The following is a 22,726-nucleotide window of genomic DNA, read 5'->3' as shown; positions in this document are numbered from 1 at the left end:
CACCAGCAGTGCAGCACAGTGGCCTAACCTTTTGCCCACTTCAGTTCCCCTGTGAAAAGAGAAAATCTAGCGCACACTGTCACGCTGTCTGTCACGGTTGGTTTTCAGGAAGCGGGCGGATTCCAGTGAAACGTACAGTAGACCAATGACTCAGTTTGCTGAGTGAGGAGAGCTCTCTTGCCCTGTCACGTGGCAGTAACACGATCGCTGCTGTTTAGGCAGCGCCCTGCTCCTTCCCGTCTAGGCTTGAACTTCATCTGAGCCAGATAAGCATATCATAAAACTGCACTAGGGAAAAGGTCAAAGAACTGGAGTGCCCTTGGGGTGGAAGCCTGGACCTCACAGCTTTTCTGACCTGTTGGTCTGTCAGTGCTCATGGCAGATGGCACTCACGATCACTCTCTGCCTACAAGCAAATTAGCATGCAAACCTGCACGCTGCTCTGGGATTCCTTCGGCATCTGGGGGCTTAACTCGGTGGGCTCAGGATGCAGCGGCCACCTTGCAGCTGAGTACTCTGCCTTTGATAAGCATATGACATGTTGCATGTTTTTTCTTACAGTAGCATTTGGGTGGAGGAGTCCTGGGGATTCCCAGTGCAAGCGCAGCTGAAGTGCATAGCAGGATGCTCTTCAGAAGAAGGAAGAGTGGTAGTTGGAACAGGAGCCTAGGGTTGGGAAGCCAGTGGCTCCAGGGCCAGCTATTAGAACATGGTCTAACTTTAGAAGAAGTTGGGAGCTGAGGGTCAGGAGTTCCCCCGGCTTTGTTCCTGGCTACGCCACTGACTTGCACTCAGGCAAGTGACTGGAGGCAGAGGGAACTGTCTTTAAGGCTTCAGTGCTCGCTGAAATCATTGGGCAGTCTCTGCTCCCGAGCTCTGAAAATCAGGCCTTTAACCTTGCACTGTGTGGGTTTTGTCCTCTGTAAGATGGGGGTAATGCTAACCTATTTCCTGGAGACTCTGAGGATCAGATCGCTAAGGCTGCGCAAAAATGCGTCTTTCCTCTTTAAAGTGGCTAAGGGGGGTTTCTGTTTGGGAGCATGTTGGCTGTCACATCGGCACTCTCCTGTAGTGATATGTGAGCTAAACCCAGTATGAAGTGGGGTTAAAGTCACAGTGGTTGTTGCTACCTGGCTACAGAAGAATGCAGACAGGTTATACCAGTATCATTTAATATTGATACGCTCATTACCTCCGTCTGTACCTTAACATTTGTAAACTGCTTTGGGAGGATGGAGGCTTGTTATTTTTCTCTGAGGTCTTTATTTAGACCAGTGGTTTTCAACCTCTTTCATTTTTGGACCCCTAAAAAATTTTGAATGGAGGTACAGACCCCTTTGAATTGTCAGTGTGAGTATTCACATACTTTTGATTGATCATAGTCCTCTTTCCCTTAGACACAGTCTGCAGACCCCCGGGGTCTGTGGACCAAAGGTTGAAAACCACTATTTAGACACTTGAGGGACCTCTGCAGCTATTTCTTAGCTGCTAGGAGAGCTTTCACCTACGTTCCCATAATGTGTTGTGCTGCCATTATTAAGGTGCAGCTATAAGCAGCTTAAAATATTAATAAGTTCACGTGTTAAGACACACAAAATAAGACACAAAAAATCACTGCAAACCATCAGATGTTTGTGTCCTTGCTGCTCCTTTAAACTGCTTTGTTTATTGAGAAGGGGAAAGCAACCAGCACAGGAACTATTTGATGGTGCTTACAACTGTATCCCAAAGAACTTTTTAAGGGGAAAAAATGACCAAGTAAGGTTTAGTGCTGAAGAGGCGGTATAATGGAAATACTGATGGCAGGTCCCCTAACTGTCACAGTAGCTGCTCCTGTACTGCAGTTTATTGCAGCATCTAATTTAGGTGTCAGACTTCCAAGTGGGTGAAGGGAGCACACAGATCAAGAGTGCTGAAAGTTTGTTAGCTGACAGGAGTGTTGGGGTTTTGGGAAGAAAAACAATTTTATATGTTTGTCTATCCTGTTTTCTTGCACCTTAGTTACCTTTCCCAAACCAGTCTGTGCACTGAAGAAAGGGGGTTGGGTTTTACAAGAAATATTCTGTGAAAACAGAAGGAGCTCATATTAATGTGGTGTTTGGGGAGGGTTGGGGGAGGATTAGCCCAAACTTAGGATTGTCAGGTTACCCAAAGGACTTTTATTAATCATCGTCATTAACCAGTGCCGATCAAATTTCCTTATTCCAGCACACACAGCATATGGCAGCATGGATTCAGTATATGCCAAATATCTATCAATACTTAGCAATATATTTACAACTCTCTTTGCTCTGTCTAAAACTCCCCAGCTGCTGAAGGCAGGGACAATGAGAGCCCTCTGCCTTTAGGTACAGTTTTGTAATCAAAGATAAAAGCACTAGCTGCTGACATGCGCTCCTGGGTAGAGACCTGTTTTTGGCCTGTAACTGCTTTTGTGAATGTAGATAAATGTTCTTGTTCAACTGCTTTGGCCATAAAGCCATATCTGGAGGACTTGGATTTTCACGTTGTGGATTTGCAGGCAAACATCTCATAATTACTAGCACTTCCTTGCTCTTGCTCCTAGGGCATGCATGTATTGTTATGCACTTACCTTCCTCATGATGATGTGCTGGTGATGCATTCTGGGCTGGTTTAATAGTGAGAAATCGGGTTTCCCCTTAACATCAGTCAGCCTTTTCTCTTGCTGTACAGCAGAATGGAAATGGGCACTTCCTCATCGGGCTTCCAGCTTGTGTGCTCTCTAAAGGTAGCTTCAAAATTCAGATGCTGCTCTTCCAGGGTGCGAGCTGCAGACTGTATTAACACCGAGTGAGATTCTGGTCCTTTTGAAGTTAATGGGACTCTTACCACTTACCTCAGTGAAACCAGGACTCCAAATAGTGCTTAAAAGAGTCTGGTATTTTTTTTGCCTCCCTGGGGGAGTGTGATTCATTGTCAGAGGTGTACTATCTCCTGTACTTGTTTCCATGCCTGGTTTAGTCCCCTCTACTCGGCTTTCTACCTCCTGTTTACTCTCCCCTAGTAGCTGGCTCTATTCTTTCTTATCACCTATTTGCTCACTTCTTGGTTGGCTTGTCTCTTTGTTTTGTGACTCCCCTTCCTTGATCCCTGCTCAGCAGAAAGCTCCACCCTTTGCGGGGTGGGGTCCGGTGGTGGTTCCAGGGGTGAGATTATGAGCTGTTGCAGCCTCACTGAGAACTGGGGAAGAGAGGAGAGAAGCTTGGATCATCGGGCTTCTGTCTGATTCTGTGGCCAGCTTCGTTTGAGGCTGCCGTGGGAATGGAGAGAAGGTGAGTGGTTTTTCCTGAGCTGTCCGCTGCTTAACCACAACTGCAGGAGATGGCTTCAGTGAGGATGGGGAAGGTCAGGAGTCACGTGGGTCTTTTCTCCTGTTTCTTCCTCTGGGGTCCTGAGCTTCTCTTCTGTTCACAGGTCAGGAAATGGGACACAGGGAGGCTTAGGAATGGTCTTGAGTTCATAGCTAGAGACTTTGGCATCTTCCCATAAGGTAGCCACACCCTTCACCCAGCGCTTCACCCGTAGCCCAGTGCTAGTGTAGAGTGGACAGGAATCTCCTGTTATTCTGGGATGCCGCCCTGTATGACACTACAGCTGCTGTCTGTAGGGGCTCCTCCCTTGTCATCTCCCTTCCTCGAGTTCCTCTTGCACCCTGTATGCTTAGATGCTAGACAGAAAGGCGCCAGCTTGACTGGGTGCCAGCAGAGAAGGAGAAAACATACCTTTCTTTGGTTTTGATTATCCTTCACCTCCTGTGTGACAGACCCACTATTGCACATTGGGCCATGAGTGGCAGGGGCATCAGCATTACAGAGGGAAGCTGCCGATGGGTAGGTATCTCTCAAATCCAAACTGGGAAGCAAAGGGGAGGGCCATTTCTTGTGCTGCAGCTTTCCAGGTGTTGAGCTGCGGGAAAGCTTATTTGAAACATCGACTCAAATCGCAGCACAAGGAGACAGAGAAGGAATCAGACGAATGACGCATGCTGAAAACAAATAGAAGATGTCAGGCAGCAGCTCTGGATTTTATTTGCTGAATGCAGCTTTGTTGTCCTGAGCAATTGGTTCTGTCCTTTAAAAGATTTTGCATAGTAGTTGTTAAGCCCTGTAGTCCTGCTGCCTCAGGACCAGCAACATGAAGCATCTTCAGAAGCAGGGATAGTTATCATCAGCTCTGGGGGTTTGGGCTGCATGTTTGCCTTCTGTGCATGGCAGAAGCTCTTAGTATTATTATAAATAGATATGTTCGCTGTTTTTCCTTGATAAATAAGGAAACACTGGCCTGTGTTGCACCAAACTTTAAAACATTTCTCAAAGTTGGGTGCCTAAGGTCAGACCCCAAGTCTTTCTTTAGACATGTAAATAAAAAAGGCTACAGTGTTCAAAGATGGCAGGTTGCTGTACTGGGAATCCTGGATACCCAGCACAGTTAAAAATCAGCCTGCTTATCTGTATGCTGTCTGTTGAGTCCTGGTGTTTGGTTGCAGGGAAGGGGGCAGGAAGAATGGAGTATTGACCTTGGATGCTGTAAGTTTGCTTATGAAACAACTGAAAAAGGAGAGGTGGGTGATGTTACCTGCTAACCCCAAGCTGCACTGGAGCTCTCACATGCCAGGCCCTGTACAAATCTAGATGATGGCTGTCCCTGCCACAAAGAAGGGTGGGTGTCTTGGCCTCTTGTGGGCTAAGATCAAGTGTAGACACTGCACTAGTCTGATATCCAAGCCAAAATGGATTTAAAATGGCACTGTATAGTGCAGGGTGCACCCCGGTCCAAATGCAGACAGGACTCCCTACGAGAACCTCATAGTTAGCTTCCCAGTGGCCAGCTTCCAGTGGGAGGATCTTGGCTACACGCTGAGTTTACAGAAATGAGGGACTCCTTCCTAGCTTGCTCCTGTGGCCGTTGGCTGAAGGCAAGCAAAGGGAAGCGAAACTTGGGGGCATCTGAACCCTAAGCCTCCAGGCCGCCTGCATGTAGGATGCCTGCCAAAGGATGTGAAAGCCTGAAGCCCCAGGCTGAAAAGTCTGGGGTGGAGGATACTTTCTGGTAGCAGGGCCACATGTTTTTTTGAACGATTCAGAGGATTCAGAATTGATCTGGCTAATTTGTCTGGGAACATGAAAAGTTTTCTGAAATATAAAAAATATACATACTGCATGCTCTTAGGTTTTCTGCAGCTCTCATCAGTTGAGGCAGTGGCTTTTACCCTTCCCTTTTAGGGAGGTTGTTCCATGGAAGGAGTAAAAGGTCTTGCCCCTGGGCAGTGACAAAAAGGCTTGCCAGTGCAGGGTGGCGGGGGGCCTGGTGGTCTGTCAGATGAAGCCATCGGTAATTAGTATGGTATGCTGAGGTGTGGTGTGTTGGGGATCTGCCAATCTACAGCGTTTTGGATGGCCAGGAAGTGCTGCAGGTCCTGTGCACCTCAGGAGTGTGGTGGCTTCCCTGGAAGAGCTGGGGTTTTTTGCCATTTTAAAAAAATAATGTTTTAAATATTTAATGCATTTAAAATTAAGTTGTAAAATCAGCTTCTCCCTCACCATATTTGATCCTGTTGCTTCTCCGTCAGGCTGAGTGAAGAGTGCATCACGCTGACCGTGGAGCAGTACAGCATGAGCCACTGCAAAGCAGGCTGTCCCCCGAAGCATGGGGCCTCAGTTCTGCTAGCACATCTCAACACACAGGGCCAGTTAGGATATAGTGTTGGTTCAAGGGCATGGGCTGTCAGAAGAGAGGTCAGTCTCCATAGCCTCAGGCAGCCCCTGGTCTCTGGTGCCATTCAATATAAGGTCCAGTTGCAGGCTAAGCTGCTGCTTTGGTCTTCATTGCTGTAGCATCTCAGCACTTCCCAGTCTTCCACAAATAACTCCTGCATGCTCCCAGCAACAAATAACTCCCCCAGGAGCTATCAAGGACTTTCTGTTCCCATTTTCCAGTTGAGTAGTTTGAGGCACTTGTCCAAGGTCTGGCAGGAGACCCATTGTGGAGCAGGGAATTGAACCCAGGGAATTGAGCACCCCAGCCACAAGGCTTTTCTGCCCTACAACTAGCTGTTGTGTGTCCGGCCGTTCCCCCCTGCCCCCATTTCACATCAGACCACCATGCGGCCAGCAGAGAGCAACTCTCACTAGCAGCCCACAGCCTGAAGAGGAAAGTCCCCCACTAACCAAGTGGCTATTCAGCCCCATTGCAATGTTACGCTCTGAGAGCCAGTCGTTCAAAGTTTTTCATGGCTCCCGCTGTGTCTTTGTGTTCTGCTCCCCCACTTCCTTCATTTTATTTTGATTGCCTCTCTGTTAATAGCTGCTTTCCTACCCAGGTGGTGCCCGCACAAAAGTCTTTGGCAACATAGCTCTGTTGGTCGGGGGTGTGAAGAAGTGCAGAAGTGCAGCTGTGCCAGGAGCAACCCAGGGTGCAGACTCTGTTATATGAGCGAAACTGCACTGTAATCAGAATAGTTTGTTTTGCTCCTGAGGGTGGTGTTACCAAGCTAGTACAAAGCATAGGTTCACCAGTGTATCTTGTGCCCATGCTAGAAGGGCTTTGGTATAGTATATCAGCATACACATGCCAATACAGCATTCCTTGGGTGCAGATGTTTGTCTTGTTGTGTTGGCTTTCCTTTAGGTTGCCTGACATGTTTTGTGAAATGGTGTGGAGAGTGCTATTTCCAGTACAAGATTAATGTCATTTTTGTCCCTCTCTGTAACTGTACAGAATGCAGGGAAATAATGAAGGAGAAATACAAGCTGTATAAACAGTTCTGTGGCACTTCCTCTGATCAAGGTGAAACACCTGGGCTTTGGGATAATGTAATTGTAATAATACATCACAATCTTTTTATTCTCCTCTTCTTTTTTTTTTCTTTTTTACATAGACTTCAGACCATTCAAGACGGGACAGATTCTTTAAACTGAGGCAGTGAGAGGGGTAGAGAATTGTCCATGGTTACAGAGAGACCACTGTTAAACCCAGAGCAAGAGCTTGGGTTGTCTTACTCTCAGCAGTGTGCACTAATTTCAGATTCCCCATATACTATGCCTCTAGGTTGCCTGCTCCTATCCAGCTCAGATTGGTAAGCACTGCAAGTTATTTTTCAGTGGCTTTAATGAACTTGGCGTGATGGATCTCAAGGAATGCGTGCAGACTTCAAGCGCTGCCACTGGACCTTGTATTGAATGGCACCTGAGTCTTCGCAGAGACCAGGGACTGACTGGGCTACGGCAAACTGCCTTGTCCTCTGACTAAAGGGGTTGTTTTCCTCTCGGATGTCAAGTGAAGCAGAGTGGGTTGAAAGCTGGGTTGTCCCCTTTGTTTTCCTGGGGCTCTGGGTAAATGAAGGACTTCTGTCCCCAAGGCTGTCAGCCCAGCATCCTTCACAGGGATATTCAGACCAGCAACGCTTACCTTGGAGCAAGAGGACTTGGGCCAAGTTCTCTAAGATGGCCTGCTGAAAGCCATGGGCATGGAGGGTGCCTTTCCCCTGCCTCAGTGTGCAGGCAGGACCTACCCAGCCCAGGCAGCCAGCAGTGATGTGTAATGTTATTTCAGAGAGTGCCAAAAGGTATGAATTACTGCAAGTCAGAGCCGTATCTGGAGGAATGTGCCAGTGTTATTCCAATGGCAGCACGCTGTGAAGATGATGAAGCCGAGGGGGGCTGCATACATGCGCTATTTCAAATAAGTGGTCTCGCCTTGCCCTCTCTGATGGGTCCAAGGGGCCAGAGGGGGCTAATAGGAGGCTGAATAATGCGATTGTGCGTGTGGATTTTCCACTGCCAACTTAGTTTCTCTTAGCACAAACATCCCAAGCTCTCACCAGCTGCCATTCCAGGCAACAGGGTTTTCCTGAAGCTTGTGCATTGATTTATACAGACATTTTAAATATATATATATATAGACATTGTAAAAAAGATTCAGCTCATTACACGCATGCTATGGTGAATAGTTTTTCCTCTGCATGTGCCATATCCTGCCGAGCAGGGTGTATGAGATGACGCCAAGGATAACACAGCATGTGAATGGTCCCTCAGTGTTCCTGATGGGGCACTGACAGGGAGCGCTGTGCACTTGTCAAGGAACATATGTTGTCCTGTCTCAGCAGGGCTGTGCCGTGAATGAGAACAAGGTAATTATGCTTCCTAGGAACCTGGAATGCACCTTCCCCAGCCCCTCAAAATAGACCAGTGTGTGAAGCTACACCTTGAGGCCGAGGGAGATGTTGGCCTTCCTCCCTTTGGGTGTTGGGATCCCTAGAGTTGAGGACCTCTTGCTGAACAGGGGTTTGATATTTCAGGCTTCCTAACTTGGTGTCATATGCTGAGTGCTGGCTCCCTCGGGAAACACCTTGGTCACAGAGCACAGTAGGCTCTTGCGCCATGTCCCTGGGGTGACTCATGCTTTGTCCCTCCGTGCCGTTGATTGCTCCCTGCTCTTGCAGATCTTAGTCTTCACCTGTGAACTGTGACTTACTCCGTGCAGTGGAGCTGGATGCTGCCTAAGTGCCAAAGCTGGGTGTGGGGCTCTGCCGAGTAAAAGATTAAACCAACAAGCTGCAGGCCACCATGTTGCCATCCAGCAAAGGACACCAACGAATGGTATCCCTCCACCCCTAGGAAGGGGTGCCAGCAAAGCGCACTAGGTTACGAATTAACTCGGGCACTAGTCATGTAAGTGGCTTCTCTGTATGCTGCAACCCGAGCAACTTTAGGGTGTTGCTGGCTTGTGCCAGCTGAGTGATTTGCAGACTAGCTGGATTTCTTATTTTCCAACTCCCAGCAACAGGACCAGAGAGGGCAGGAGACTGTCAATCAGAGTCAGGATTTTCCCTCCTGGTGGAAGAAGTGTAGTGCCCAGCTCAATCCAGACCTCCAGGGAGCATTGAGCAAAGCCTGGGGCTACACTGTGAGAGGTTCAGCTCTTCAGACTGGTGCAATTTCTGTATATGAATGGCTTACCCAAGGAAATAGCATTGCAAAGCACAGACAGCACAGCAAGGACTGGGGCAAGCTTCCCTTTGCTGCCCTGCCAGCATGCTTCAGTCATGTTCCCATCTAAGGGAGCTCCATCTCCATGTTCCCTTCAGCCCTTGGCTTTTCTGAGGTTCCCAGGGAGGGGGTTTGGTGGGAACTCCATATGCTGAGTTTCACTGCTTTAACGAAGCTGGTCTAAGATGGCACCTGTAGCTGAAGTGGTGGATCTCCATGGGTAGGTTGTGGTTGGAGCTGGAGTTGTCTCAGGGAGTAGGACCTGGATGTAGGGCTCTTGGGTGAGTGACCTATCTCCCAAGCCATCTGAACTGGAGGCCGTTGGACTGTGTTTGAGGGACAAAGATTGATCATAGGGTGGAAGTCAGGAGGGGTGTTGTGAGCAGCATTTAGAAACCCACATGAGCTGGAGACGTGAATATGGGGGGTTGGGAGGCAAGTGGATATGTGACTGCACGCGCGTTGCTGAAGATCGCACATGGCTGCCAAGTCATTGTCTCAAGTTTCTTATCGAGGCGTGCTGCAGTGGAAGTAAATCTCGACCGAGGGAGGGGCAGGCTGGTGGGGGATGAGGGACTAGTGAGCGAATGCTCTCTTGGGACGGCTGAGATGAAGACACTAGCTGGATTGTAGAGTGGCTCCTGTTGGTTGTGGTCGAGTGTGGTTCAGCAGCTGTGTGGAGCAACAGGAAAAAATTAAAGCAGATTGCTTTTGGCAGAGGAATGGGGGCCAGTTACAACACGCTGAATAAAAATAAACACTCAGCTCTAGGAGGGCTGGCGCTCGCAGCACGATCCCAGCAGAGCTGCGAGGCCCACGGGAAGCTGACACTTGCATGTAGCCGGGGCAGAGATGTTGCTTGTAGGCAGCCTTTGGGCTGAGAGCAGTCGTTCAGTCTTGGTCTTCCAAACTCTAGGCTGATGCACCTTGGGTCTGATTTCTCCTCACTCTCTTAGTTCCCTCATTAAAGCTCTCAGTCCATCCCCACCCACCCAATTTTGACCTAAGCCTACTAAGTGGAAGGGTCTAGGCTTTGATCGCTGTGGTGCCTTGCGCAGAACTCCCAAGCCTGCCATTCACTCCCCATGTAACCTCGGGCAACTCGTTTTGCTTCTCTGTGGTTCAGTGTCCCTGTCTGGAAGGAAGCAGATGACCTTGGCCTTCCCTCAAAGTGCTTCCAGAGCCTTGCATTAAGACTATATGTAACGCAGCTTGGCACGGGTCTTGTGTGTACCTGCCTGGTCTGTTTTGGCCAAGACCTGGGCTTTTATCTTTGAGCACTTCTGCCTGTAGAGATAAGTGAACAAGGCAAGTTCTCTGTCTTCGTGGCTGGCTCAGCCCAGGGCTGCAGCAGTGTTTGTTATTTGGAGGCTCCAAGGCCAAGGGCCTTTAGTTGCTTGCTTAATTCCTGCCCTGCAGCCCTGGGTGGGATTCTGCAGATTTGAATATTCACGGACAAAGCTGGGGCAGGACCCTGAATGGGCTTATCGCTGAAAAATGAATGCTGCAACCAGGAATTTGGGGCTGAAGTCTCCTCCTTTACACTTGCTGTGTTCCCCCCCTATATCGTCCCCCCATGAACCACTTTTCCTGGCAAGGGCCATTAGATCCAGCTCCCAACTCAACAATAGCAGTTTATTAGACCTGCGCCCCAAATTGTGTGTGTGCAACTTCTCTCCAGAATCCTAGCCCCTCCTGGCCTGCAGGTGAGGGATGGGGCCAGCGTCTTGCACTCTGGTCCTCTGCATGGCAGTGAACTATGTTGCTACCTCCGGTTTGGTGTGGAGCCAAGACCTATGTGCTCCGGGCTTTACATGGGAATCCATTTAGAAGTTGCTGGTTGTCCTGGAATTCATGACAGGACCTTCCTGAACAAACCGTATTGGAATGGGTAAGAATCACAGGCTGGAGCATAAAGTTGCTGATTCCTGGCTGTAACAATGACCTGGCAGAAGTCCCTGCTTCCTTCCCTGGATAGTTGCAGAAGCTAGAGTGGGACCAGCAGGGCTTGAACTTGTCCTCTCTTCCTCCCAGCTGCTATGTAGTTCAGTGTGAAAACTGTCCTAATGCTGATGCCCTGCATTGCCCCACTCTGTGTGTCCACAGGCTAAAGGGAACAGCCTGGTAAGGTCCATCTCTGGACAGACACAGATGATGCCAGAGCTATGACAGGGGCTGCAGTCCTGGCACTGAGGGGTGATCAGTTATGGAACAGCTACAGGAGGAAGTACCTGAGGTCAGGGAAGAGGAGGAGGAAGAGGAAAAGGCAGTGACAGCAGCAGGTGGAGCCTTGGATACAACTGGAGGACCAGATAGTTCACTGCCTTCCAGCAGCTACACGGGTAAGTTAGACGGGCTCCCTGGGGCACACAAGAGATGTGCATGTGAAACAGTGGGTGCTGGCTTTCCAGGGAAGGGGAAATGCCTGCACAAAGAAACGAGTCTTGCAGCCTGAAGGAGTAAGATGCTGAAAATGGAGAGAAACTCTATACAGCTAGGACCAGGATTTCCATGGCAAAGTTAGAGGGATCCTTTCCTGTGCTGCATCTGACCTCATGTCAGGAAAGAATCTCTTCTCCCCCCTCAATGATGTGCCTGAAATGCTGGGGGAAGCTTGCCCTTCTCTGAAGGAAGGGGCATTGGCTACTGCCATATTGTCTGGGAATCAGACTCTTTCTTTGCACTGAGCTGCAAAGGGCAGAGGATCTTCCTTGTGAATGGAGTTTAGTTTTAATCTTTCTTTTTTTTGAACGGATTGGTTGAGAGCCAAGTTCCTGAGAAGCTTAATCCTACCACTAGAGAGGTACCATTCACTGAGCAGTGGGAGACGAAAGTTAGAGTGCCACACACAATTTTAGGTTCCTAAGTTTTAAGGAGAGCTAAATCCAGCCTGAATGCGGATACAGAAAGGAAAATACCATGCAGGTGGGCATTCTGGTGGTATATGAAAGCTGTTGCTTGGTGCCAGTCACATGCTTGACATGGCATGGGGCACCTTACTTAAAGTCAATCCTTAATCTACAGACCTGACTGTCCAAACATGATCTGTGGGCTCCGGCCTCTTGAAGAGAGACCTCCCTTGCCTAGTTGCCCTGCTGTCAGAATTGCAAGCGTCTGTCTGCCTGTTGTCACAAGCTAGGGACCCTCCAGTTTACCTCTCTGTTTGCCTGTAGACCTTTCCCAGAGCTCCTCTCCATCCCTGTCGGACCAACTCCAGATGGGCTGTGAGGATGCATCCTCTGGGACGCTAAACGTGGAGTGCAGGGTCTGTGGAGACAAAGCGTCGGGGTTTCACTATGGAGTCCACGCATGTGAAGGCTGCAAGGTATGGGGTGCATGCAGTGTTTAATTTCTGTCTAATGTGAAAGGCGGGGGGGCCCTTCTGTTACCTGAGAGAACTGAATCTGAAGCCACCAACTTTGTAACAGGCCGGGCTTTTGGTCTGGCACTTTGCTGTGTAGCAAAGTGGGGAGGCAGTAATAATTGATTGCAAACACCATTCTAAGGCCTGATCCAAGGGTGAAAAGGGGCAGACAGTACTGAAAGGGCCTGAAGTATGTCTGGAAGAGAGGCAACAGCCAAAGTGTGAAGGAGCTGAGCTCTGCGCAGCACGAGCCTTCCCAGTTGTGCATCCCCTCGGTTCTCACCCCTTGCATTGTGCTTCATTCAGCAAATCTTTTATCACGGTGAGGGCACTGGGCCAGATTTTCAGGATGTTCCCCAACTGATCTCTGCTATGGGTCAGCAGCGAGCGTGGATAGTTATTGCCGTAGGGTCGTTTGGCCAATGCCTGGATGCGATTATAAAATTCCTTCCCCCACAGCGGATGCCAGAGGGGCTGCAGTAGACATCTGGGGGCTGCCAAACATTCCTCAGGAAACGCTGGCAGCGGCTGGGACTTGGAATGCTGCTGCTTGCTTGCTTGTCTCCCCCTGCCGGCAACAGGCAAGATAGAGACAGCCACAAACGAAGCATCTCTCTCTTTGGCAAGCTGTTCCCTCCTCCCCCTTGTGATAGATGTTTGGTTTGTTCTGAGATCACCTGAGATCACATCGCTCGTGGCTTGGCAGCTTTTCTGCCTGCAGCCTGGACCTCCACCCCCCTTGAACCTTTAAGAGGGTCCGAGCCACTCTGAGCTCGGAGCACCGTAGGGCTCAGCTGGTTCTGAAGCCCTGTTGACTAATGCTGCTGTTCTTCCCCCTTCTCCCTTTGCCACCCTTCCCGCAGGGCTTCTTCCGCCGGACAATCCGCATGAAGCTGGAGTACGAGAAGTGCGAACGGAACTGCAAGATCCAGAAGAAGAATCGGAACAAGTGCCAGTACTGCCGCTTCCAGAAATGCCTCTCCCTAGGCATGTCACACAATGGTGAGGCCCCCCGCAGCCTCGAGGGTAGGGGGATGATGTCTGGGTGGGGGGAGCCTCACCTGCGTGTAATATTCAGAATTGCCTGGGGGATTGTGGGAACCCCTTCAAAGGGCCTGATTTCCAGGGGATGAATGGTTGTTGCTGCCTTTCAGGCATCTCTGACTGAGCACTCAGTATTGCTGATGGCTCCAGCAGATTGGGAGCCTATGCTCTCCAGAGCAATGCTCCCTAGGCAGGCCTCAAATAAGAGATGCCTCCAGGAACCTGTACTTTGTAGCGGAGTGTGGCAGGGTGGGGGTGGTCTCTGCTAATTGAAGCCATGCCTCCTTCATGGTGCTTCCTGGCCTAGGCACCTAAAGAGCAAATAGCAATCAGCATTTGCCTTCCCGAGAGCCTTTCTCCTCTGAGTGCCTTGCTGGCTGTGCACACGCAGCCCTGCAGTGCAGCTGTCCCCAAAGGGGGCAGCAGCCACACACACAAGACAGTGGGCCAGGAAAAGACACCAAAGCAAGCGTCCTGCTTTTGGGAAAAGCACTGTTGGGCACGCAGAGCTGGAGCCACCCACGGCCTTGAGTTGTGCTTGGTGTCCTGAGAAGCAAGGCAGGGGGTGAGTGGCTCCTTTCTCATCCCAGGAGCAGTTGGAGGCCAGCTTGGCCCCAAAAGCAAATTCGAGGAAGCTTTACAGTTGTCCTTCCTCATACTGACAGGGGTAATTTGGGGCTATTCCACCAGGCAAAGTCCTCCCAGTGCAGCTTGCTCCCACCATGCCCCTGCTTCCCCTGCCGTGCATGCTAAGAAAGACGTGGCCAGAAGTAGGAAGCAGAGAGCTGTCTGTTGTACAACCAGCAGGGATTCTCCTGTGCAAGAGAATCTCTGCTCACTGCTCAGTTATCCCCTCATGAGCAGCACACAGGGGATATGCAGGAGGCTGGGATCTGTCCCATGGTGCTAACCCAGAGCAGGGGCCAAGTTGGTTCAGGTCTGTAGTTCCAGGGAATCAAGTCCTCCAAACAAAGTACTTACACCACAGCCTACCCCTTGGTTGCTGAGCTTCTTAGTCTGTAGCAGGAGGAGCCCTGGCTTGGGAGCCCTTCCTTTCCAGTGCATGTCATGTGTTGGCTGCTGAACCAAGAAATTGGTTTTCTGCTGTTTGTTCCTGGACTGTGTGCTGTCCATGGGCCCTGGATGGTTTCCGTTCCTTTCCACATATGGAGCTGGCCCAGCAGAAGGCAGCAGCACAGATGGCTTTTCTGTCTTCTGTCCAAAAACACAATAATCAAAAGCACAAGCATCGTCTTCCCCCTCAGTCGTGACAGAGCCTGTCCAAGAAACAGGTCTCTGGGGAGCCTGTACTATTCCGTAGCACTTCTAGCGTAGCTCTGAACAGGGGCCTTGCTGGAAAATAGTGATAATGGCTGGTGCGGCACTGAGCCACAAGCTCAAATCTTCCAGGGGCCCCTGTAGCTTCGTAGTAAAGCTCCCAGATACCCAGAGCCCTTGCTGTTAGTGAGTGGCATCCCAGTTGCCCTGAAGATATGAGTGTTCTCCTTGCTTGGTTCCTCGTTGTCATCTCTCAGAGTGCCTTATGATTGCCATTTTGTCATGTCACAGCCATCCGCTTTGGCCGCATGCCAGAGGCGGAGAAGAGGAAGCTGGTGGCGGGGCTGACAGCCAGTGAGATCAGCTGCCAGAACCCGCAGGTGGCCGACCTTAAGGCCTTCTCCAAGCACATCTACAATGCCTACCTGAAGAACTTCAACATGACCAAAAAGAAGGCAAGAGGCATCCTGACTGGGAAGGCCAGCAGCACCCCGGTAAGTGCCCTAGGTGGGCTGCAGAAGGCCAGTGCTCTAGGCCAGTCATCCTCACCTTAAGGCGGGGGCCATCATAAGCATTTGATACCTTGGGATCAGGCCCACAGGTACTGCCTGCCTGGGGCAACCTTTGTGCTAGTGTTTCACCCTCTAGTGTTTGGCATTGGAGTTGTATTTTGAATACTGCTGTGATCAGACCAGGCCAGAAATTTGATCCTGCGATCTCCCTAATGGTTGAACCACCTGTGTAGTGGGCCAAGCCCGACGACTTGTCCTGTAAGGCACCAAGGCAGAAAGCGCTCGCCTCTTCACCAGCTGTGAGGGAAAATGTCTGTTTGTTGAGGAACGCAGCCCAGTGTGGTGCTCATGTTAAAATGTGCCCGTCAGCTCTGGGGGCAAAGATGAACCCTATTTATAAGAATTCGTGTAGTGTGCTGGGCCTGGAGCTGGGAAACCCTGCCCAGTGTTCATCCTAGCTGTTCAGCCCTCCCCCCAGCAAAAGCTGCTTTTCTTCATGACAGGGTCCCCAGAATTGTTATAGTGGGAGCATCAGCCTGATGGCAGCAGTTCCTCTTTTGATATCTTTGTAGAGTCTGTGGTTGGAAGGGAATTGCCAGGTAATCAAGGGTAAATTCTCCAAGTGTCTACACTAGCAAGGTTGACCCAGGAGCAACTGAAGCAGCATTGGGGAGCTATGCAAAATGATTAAACCCTTGAATGAGTGACCCAGTCCACGTGTAGGCATCTCGGAGGGCCCTGGCTCCCAGAAGTGCTGCTTATCCCTACCAACCCTGGGTTTCAGCGCTAGAAGAATGTAACACAGGAGCAAATGAGCATCTCCAGCTGCATGGAGTGCTGCAGTGCAGCTCATGCTGTGGCAGGATTCCCAAGGATCTGGCTGCAGCAGCAGTGTGCAGCCCAGAATTCAAAAACACCAGCAGGGAAGCACCCCCGCAGTAACTTAGCCAGCAAATGGGGGCTAGGTGAGTGTCTCCAGGCTAGTGACTCAATGGGCTTTATTGCATCCAGCCTTGCTGCTGGTTAACCAGGAGTAGGGTGACCAGCCTCGGAGCACAGGCTCACTCCATGTGAGTGGCTGTGATGCTGCCTAGAGACTCCCACATGATCCATCACTCTTCTTATCACTGGGTTCCCACCACGGGCTACATATTCCTTGAAAGCAGGGGGCAAAGAGATACTGTGGATACCAGGGATACCAGAAAGGAGTAGGGAAGGTACAGAGAAGGGGAACAGGGATGATGACTGGTATGGAGTCTTCCATGTGAAGAGAGACTAAAGAGGCCAGGCCTCTTCAGTTAAGAAGAGAGACATTTGAAGGAGGGCATGATAAGAGTTTACAAAATATTAAATGGCAAAGAGAAAGTAAATAGGGAGTTGTTATTTACTGTCTCTCACAAAACAAGAACTAGGGGTCACAAAATGAAACTAGTAGGTAGTAAGTTTAAAACTAACGAAAGGAAGTTCTTTTTCTCGCATTGTGTCTTTGAAGTGTGGGATTTGTGGGCTCCAGATGTTGCGGAAGCTGACAGTTTAGCCAGATTCAAAAAGGGATTAGACACAGCCTTGGAGGAAAGGGGCATCAATAGCTATTGAGCATGGGAGGTAGGAATACAGCCTTTGAATCAGCAATTCCTAGACTTTAAATGCTGGAGGCTGCAAATGAGAGAGGAACAGTGGGGGAAAAAACCTGATCATACCCTGTTTGCTCTCCCTTTTAGCATCTGCTCTCTGCCATTGTGTGACACAGAGACTGGGCAAACTGGACTTTTGGTCTGACCCAGTAAATACCAGTTCTTACGCTATTATGTTAATTAATAGGATAGTGTTCTGAATCGCCTTCGGTATCAGAGACGGATCAGTGTGCTTGGTATAGCTGGGACTTTGAAGCCCTGTGGCAGAGATCTCACCTTTCACTTCTCTTTCACGTAGCCTTTTGTGATCCATGACATGGACACCTTGTGGCAGGCAGAAAAGGGGCTGGTGTGGAAACAGCTGGTGAATGGGATCCCCCCATACAAAGAGATCGGAGTCCACGTCTTCTATCGCTGCCAGTGCACCACTGTGGAGACTGTGCGGGAGCTCACGGAGTTTGCCAAGAGCATCCCCAGCTTCGTTGGCCTCTACCTGAATGACCAAGTGACTCTACTGAAGTATGGGGTGCATGAGGCCATCTTTGCCATGCTGGCCTCTATCATGAACAAGGATGGGCTTCTAGTGGCCAACGGAAATGGGTTTGTGACACGTGAGTTTCTGCGTAGCCTGCGCAAGCCCTTCAGCGAGATCATGGAGCCCAAGTTTGAGTTTGCTGTGAAGTTCAACTCGCTGGAGTTGGACGACAGTGACTTGGCTCTGTTTGTGGCTGCCATAATCCTGTGTGGAGGTGAGTCTGGGCCTGGTAGCCATGTGGGTGGCATGATTGCTGGGGGAGGAGCATGGAGACTCCTTGGCAGGTTGTGGGGTCAATGTGAGGCTCTTCCTGAGGGGAGCAAGACCCTGCTGCTGGGCGGGTGATCTGCTGGCTAGAGCTGAAGTTTGGATCTGGTGAATTCATAAAAAGAATTGCATAGACCTGAAATCAAAGCCTTCTAGCTTCTCTGCTGCACTGGCTATACACACCTTGATGTTTCCTGTCACCACCATGAGGTGAGGCTGTAACAAATACAGAAATGGGGTTAAAGCCCCCATGCCCAGAACATGCTGTGACAGGAGTTGTTTAGGGACCAAGGACTTCTGGCTTCTTCTCTGATGCTGACTCAGTGCCTAAGTTTGGGCAGGCTGGTTAGGAGTGCCCTGTGTGCTCCCCTGTGGCTAATGTTTAATACTGTGATTCTCAGAAAAAGCCAGCCCCACAGGATCCTTTTAAGGGTGTCATGCAACGGGATCAAAGCATTCCTTAAGGTCTTTGCGCTGCTAGGTGTGCAAACACCTATGTGTGATTCACAGGATAAACCCAGAGATTTCAAATAGGAATCCACCAGGTCAAAAACACTCTGCCCTGCTGCGGACTTTTCAAGTGCTTTGTAACAGAGCTGCCCTATTATTTTTCTGTAGTCAAGAAAGAAGCAAAAGCTAAAAGGGAAGGGACGCTCTCTGAGAGGTGCCTTCAGCCTAAAAAGATTGAGAACCACTCATTTTAATGAGAGTCATGCTTGGCCTATGCTTTAAGCTGTGTCAATTGTCTCCTACAGACCGCCCTGGCCTGATGAACGTGAAGCTGGTGGAGGATATACAGGACAACATCCTCCGAGCCCTGGAGTTCCACCTGCAGACCAACCACCCTGACGCCCAGTACCTCTTCCCCAAGCTGCTGCAGAAGATGGCTGACCTGCGGCAGCTAGTGACGGAGCACGCACAGCTGGTGCAGAAGATCAAGAAGACAGAGACAGAAACTTCACTGCACCCACTCCTGCAGGAGATCTACAAGGACATGTATTGAGGAGCGCTTATTTATGAGAGAGATTAAAGCCATCGACCCCTTGCCGAACTCTTTGTGCAACAACAAAGAATCGCTTTCCCCGTCTTCCATTTTCTTCTACTGGAAACTGTTTTCTATATGATCAGTACACACGGTACATAGGGCAAAGCACCATGAGACTTTGCAGTTACCGCGGGGTAGGCCAGGGCTTCCGTTAATATGCACTAACCAACCTTAAAGGGTGAAACCCGTTTCCATTGCTACAGCCCAGCTGCCTCAGGAGCGGCTGGTGCATTTCCACCCAGGTCGACAGGCTATGGGAGCACTGGGCCCACAGAGCGGCAGCAAGGGGATGGTCTGATGTAGGAAGACCAAGGAGCAGCTCCAGTATCTGCAGGCCCAGAACTGCACTTGAGATCTCGCAGCTGCTGTGTATTATTTGTATTGCACTCCACAGGCTATCAGTCCTGAGCCATGAGGTCTAAGACGGTCACAGAAGCAAGCGGCTCTCAGGGTACGAGTCCCCCAGAGAAAACTGTGAGTGTTTGGAGAAGGGTACGATGCTTCCTCAGGGGACAGACCTGCTGCTCTCCCCCTGAATGCCTAGGGCAGACATGCTTTCTACTAGAGATGTGTCCTCGCCTGCCTTCCATACTGCTCCCTTACATGTGTGAGCCTTCGCGTGGCTTGAGTTAGTCCTTGTTAACCCATAATTTCAAAGGCACCTGCCCCTTGGCACGTGCTCCTATATTCACCTAGAACAGTGGTTTTCAACCCTTTTTCATTTGTGGACCCCTAAAAAATTTCAAATGGAGGTGGGGACCCCTTTGAATTGTCAGTGTGGGTATTTACATACTTTTGATTGATCATAGTCATCTTTCATGGACGCCTTAGACATAGTCTGCAGGCGCCCAGGAATCTGCAGACCACACATTGAAAACCACTGGCCTAGAAGCTGAAACATGGGGAAGGAAGGGAGAGGTGAGATGGAGGTTGGCTCACCTGGGTCTTCAGAGCCAGTGCTAGAACTTCTGTTGAGTCCTTTATCCAATCTGGGGCAGACTTGAACTGCCTTAAGGGCCTGAGTCCCTGCTGGGTGGGTGGATGAAAAGGATTCAGTGTTGTGAAGCAGGCAACAGAGAGCAGAGCAGGGCGGCACTAGGGTTATAGCTATGGGTCCCATTAGGCAGTGCTCCAGCTTGCTTGGAGCAATTGTGGAAGAAGAGGAGCGGGGAGCTTGGGTCATTTCTAGCCTGAAGGAAGGGTTGGATGAATCGGAGCTCATAAGAGAGAGGAGAGTACTTTTCACTCTCAGGTCTTCATCTCAGAACCAGTCCTGGTCTGTAGCGTGTAGATCACCTAATGGCTCTTGAGCGGCCTGTCGGGAATGAAACTAGAGAAACTGGACCTTTTCAGCCTCCGCAAGAGAAGGTTGAGAGGCGACCTTGTGGCTGCCTATAAGTTCATCACGGGGGCACAGAAGGGAATTGGTGAGTTTTTATTCACCAAGGCGCCCCCGGGGGTTACAAGAAATAATGGCCACAAGCTAGCAGAGAGCAGATTTAGTTTGGACATTAGGAAGAACTTCTTCACAGTTCGAGTGGCCAAGGTCTAGAACGGGCTCCCAAGGGAGGTGGTGCTCTCCCCTACCCTGGGGGCTTCAAGAGGAGGTTAGATAGGCATCTAGCTGGGGTCATCTAGACCCAGCACTCTTTCCTGCCTATGCAGGGGGTCGGACTCGATGATCTATTGAGGTCCCTTCCGACCCTAACATCTATGAATCTATGAATTAAGTCATTGTTCTAGATCCAGTTCCTGCTAGACAGGTTTCCACTTCACCACAGCTACCACTACTGGCACTTTCATCAGCATCTTTGGCACAGACAGTGAGCTTTGAATGGGCTGTGGAGGCTCAATTCTCCTGCTGGAGAGAGGTGTGTTCCCTCCCTGGCCAGAGTTGGGGTGGGTTACTGGAGTAGCATGGAGGCAGGTTTGGCCTCGCACACCCTGGGTTGAGGGTCTTGGACTCCCGAGTCGGCTGACTGCCACTTGGACAGAGATCCAGGTTTCTGGATCTGTGGGTAGCTCTCCTGACCCAGCAGCCCAGTGAGAGGAGGCAGCTGTCCAGAGAGAGAAATCTGGCCTTGCAGATGAGACGCCGTCAAGGATGCATTGGATGAGGCCAGTGGCCAAGAAGGCAAAGCCCTGCCCCCTGCTCTGATGCTATTCATTGGGTCCTGAAGGGAGGTTATCTCCAGGTGGAGAGTTGTTATAGTAGTGTAAAAACCGTAGTGAATACACTGCTTTGACCCCACACCCTCCTCTACAGACCCCATGTGGCCTGAGGGAGTTGACCACAGGCTGCATGACCTTGTAGATCTCTCCCATCTCTAATGCTGAAACCAGACCAGGCATTGACATTGCAGTGTTGGGGAGACCTCTTGCTGGAGGGCAACTCCAGCTCAGACCTGGGAGGCCTGAACGCCTGACTCTGGCTCAGCCGCTAACTTGCAAGCCACGTAACCTCTGTGCCTCAGTTTCCCCGACCCATAAGTGAGTCTAATGAAACTTGAATCTCCCTTGCAGGGGTTGAAGGGGAGCCAGCTAGTGTTTGTACAGTGCAGTATAAATACCGAGTATTTATGGCAGGAGGGGGGAATGCCCTGTTTGTTGTCATGACAAGACTGGGGCTTTTCAGGGGAGTCCTGGGATGACCTAGGGCAGCTGGCCTCCCGTAACATCATGCTTCCATAGTGCTTTGGTATCATTAGCAGGGACTTGTTCTGGCAGCTGTGGGCACCAGCTTCGCTCTCAGGCTCCGTGACCAGCAAAATCTTGAGCGAGCTTCCCTTGCACCTTCTAGCAGCAGTAACAAAAACACCTGTCATGCAGCTGAGAGGGACCTGCCCCCTCCCGCTGCAGCCACACTGAAGCAGTGTTTGAGTCTCTGTCTCCAGGAGAAGAGAGGATTGAACCAGGGATGTGTCTGGTTTTCTGCCAGGGGTGATAGCGGTCACCCAGGATCCCATCTGTGCGAGCGCTTCCATGGGCAGAATCTGTTTAGTTTGATACGTGGCAGCTGGACCCAAGTCAGGGGCAGCAAGTGGCTGGGGAAGGGGAAGGGGGATGCCCCCCTACCCAGAGATGATGTATTGACCCTGCAGAGCCCGCCAGTAATCGCAGCACAACATGCTGGGGTTACTGTACGGTGCTGTGGGACAAGCCCTTTCTGAGGTAGCAAATTTCCCTGGTGCAATAAGTTAAAAATCCAAAGTGGGGAGGTGCTTTGCTTCCCTCCCCATGCTTGCTGGGCAGCCTGACTGCGTGCCTCCAAACGGGCAGGTGGGGCTAGCACAGAGCTCCATGGGTCCGAGGGATGGTCCTGGTGCCATCTCCATGCCCCACCTGCAGATGGGTAATGTGTTCAGCAAATAGAGCATGATCAAGGACAGGGGGCTGCGCAGACTTGCTCTTCTCTCCCTCCCTCTGGGCCTCAGTTTCCCCATCTGTATTATCGGAACAGCCATTTCCCTTCCCTACCTCACAGGGGTGTTGTGAGGCTGATCCAGCTTGTTCAGCACTTTTTAAGTCCTCTTGTGAGCAGAGCCGGAGAAGCGCCAGCTCCGGGCTGTGATCAAATCATGACCGGTACTTCCCTGGGTCTGTTTTCTCCCCTCTCCCCCTGCACTGGATGCCCGGATGCTGTGAACAGAGAGGCTGCTGCGATGCCCGGCCCCCTCGCCCCGGGCGATGCTGGAGGAACTCTTGCTCTCTTTCAATGTTGTAATAATCCTCAAACTGAAATGTATATTTTTGCTAGAAGTACAAACCTCCAAGTGTTTTTAATAATATAAATAGTGTCCACAGACTGACTTAACTTTAAATAAATATGAACTAAATATTTAAGACACTTTCAGAGCCTTGTAATACTTTTGTTGAAGGATCTTGCACCTTCCAGCCTCCCTGGGGAAGGAAGTGCCAAAGAGCTTTTGCTGGGAATGGCCATGTCTGGGAATTTGCAGCTATGATGCTCCCCTGTTGCCACATCGGGGTGTGGATGGGCCTGGTCCACACCCTGTTCCTTCACAGGGTGGGCCGGGGG

At 50.4% G+C, this 22,726-nt stretch overlaps 1 protein-coding gene across 5 annotated transcripts in view; it reads left to right on the top strand.

The window, feature by feature from the left end:
- The window catches only part of PPARD (peroxisome proliferator activated receptor delta), a 30,821-nt gene extending 8,287 nt beyond the window's left edge, over positions 1 to 22,534 (top strand). For 4 of the 5 annotated variants that reach the window (XM_059717455.1, XM_059717454.1, XM_014598285.3 and 1 more), the window contains 5 exons: positions 12,182 to 12,333; positions 13,236 to 13,374; positions 14,986 to 15,188; positions 17,139 to 17,589; positions 18,398 to 22,534. In XM_059717455.1, coding sequence (XP_059573438.1) covers positions 12,182 to 12,333; positions 13,236 to 13,374; positions 14,986 to 15,188; positions 17,139 to 17,589; positions 18,398 to 18,645 — 1,193 coding nt within the window. In that variant the 3' untranslated portion in view covers positions 18,646 to 22,534. Of the gene's footprint in view, positions 1 to 11,114; positions 11,351 to 12,181; positions 12,334 to 13,235; positions 13,375 to 14,985; positions 15,189 to 17,138; positions 17,590 to 18,397 lie in introns of all 5 variants that reach the window. The other variant, XM_014598283.3, reaches the window with a different exon arrangement.
- The last annotated feature ends 192 nt before the right edge of the window (positions 22,535 to 22,726 follow it).

This window comes from Alligator mississippiensis, chromosome 14 (assembly GCF_030867095.1).
Source record: "Alligator mississippiensis isolate rAllMis1 chromosome 14, rAllMis1, whole genome shotgun sequence".
Taxonomy (NCBI): Eukaryota; Metazoa; Chordata; order Crocodylia; family Alligatoridae; genus Alligator; species Alligator mississippiensis.
The sequence above is the reverse complement of the archived record's forward strand: the minus strand, read 5'-3'. Positions and strand labels throughout refer to the sequence as shown.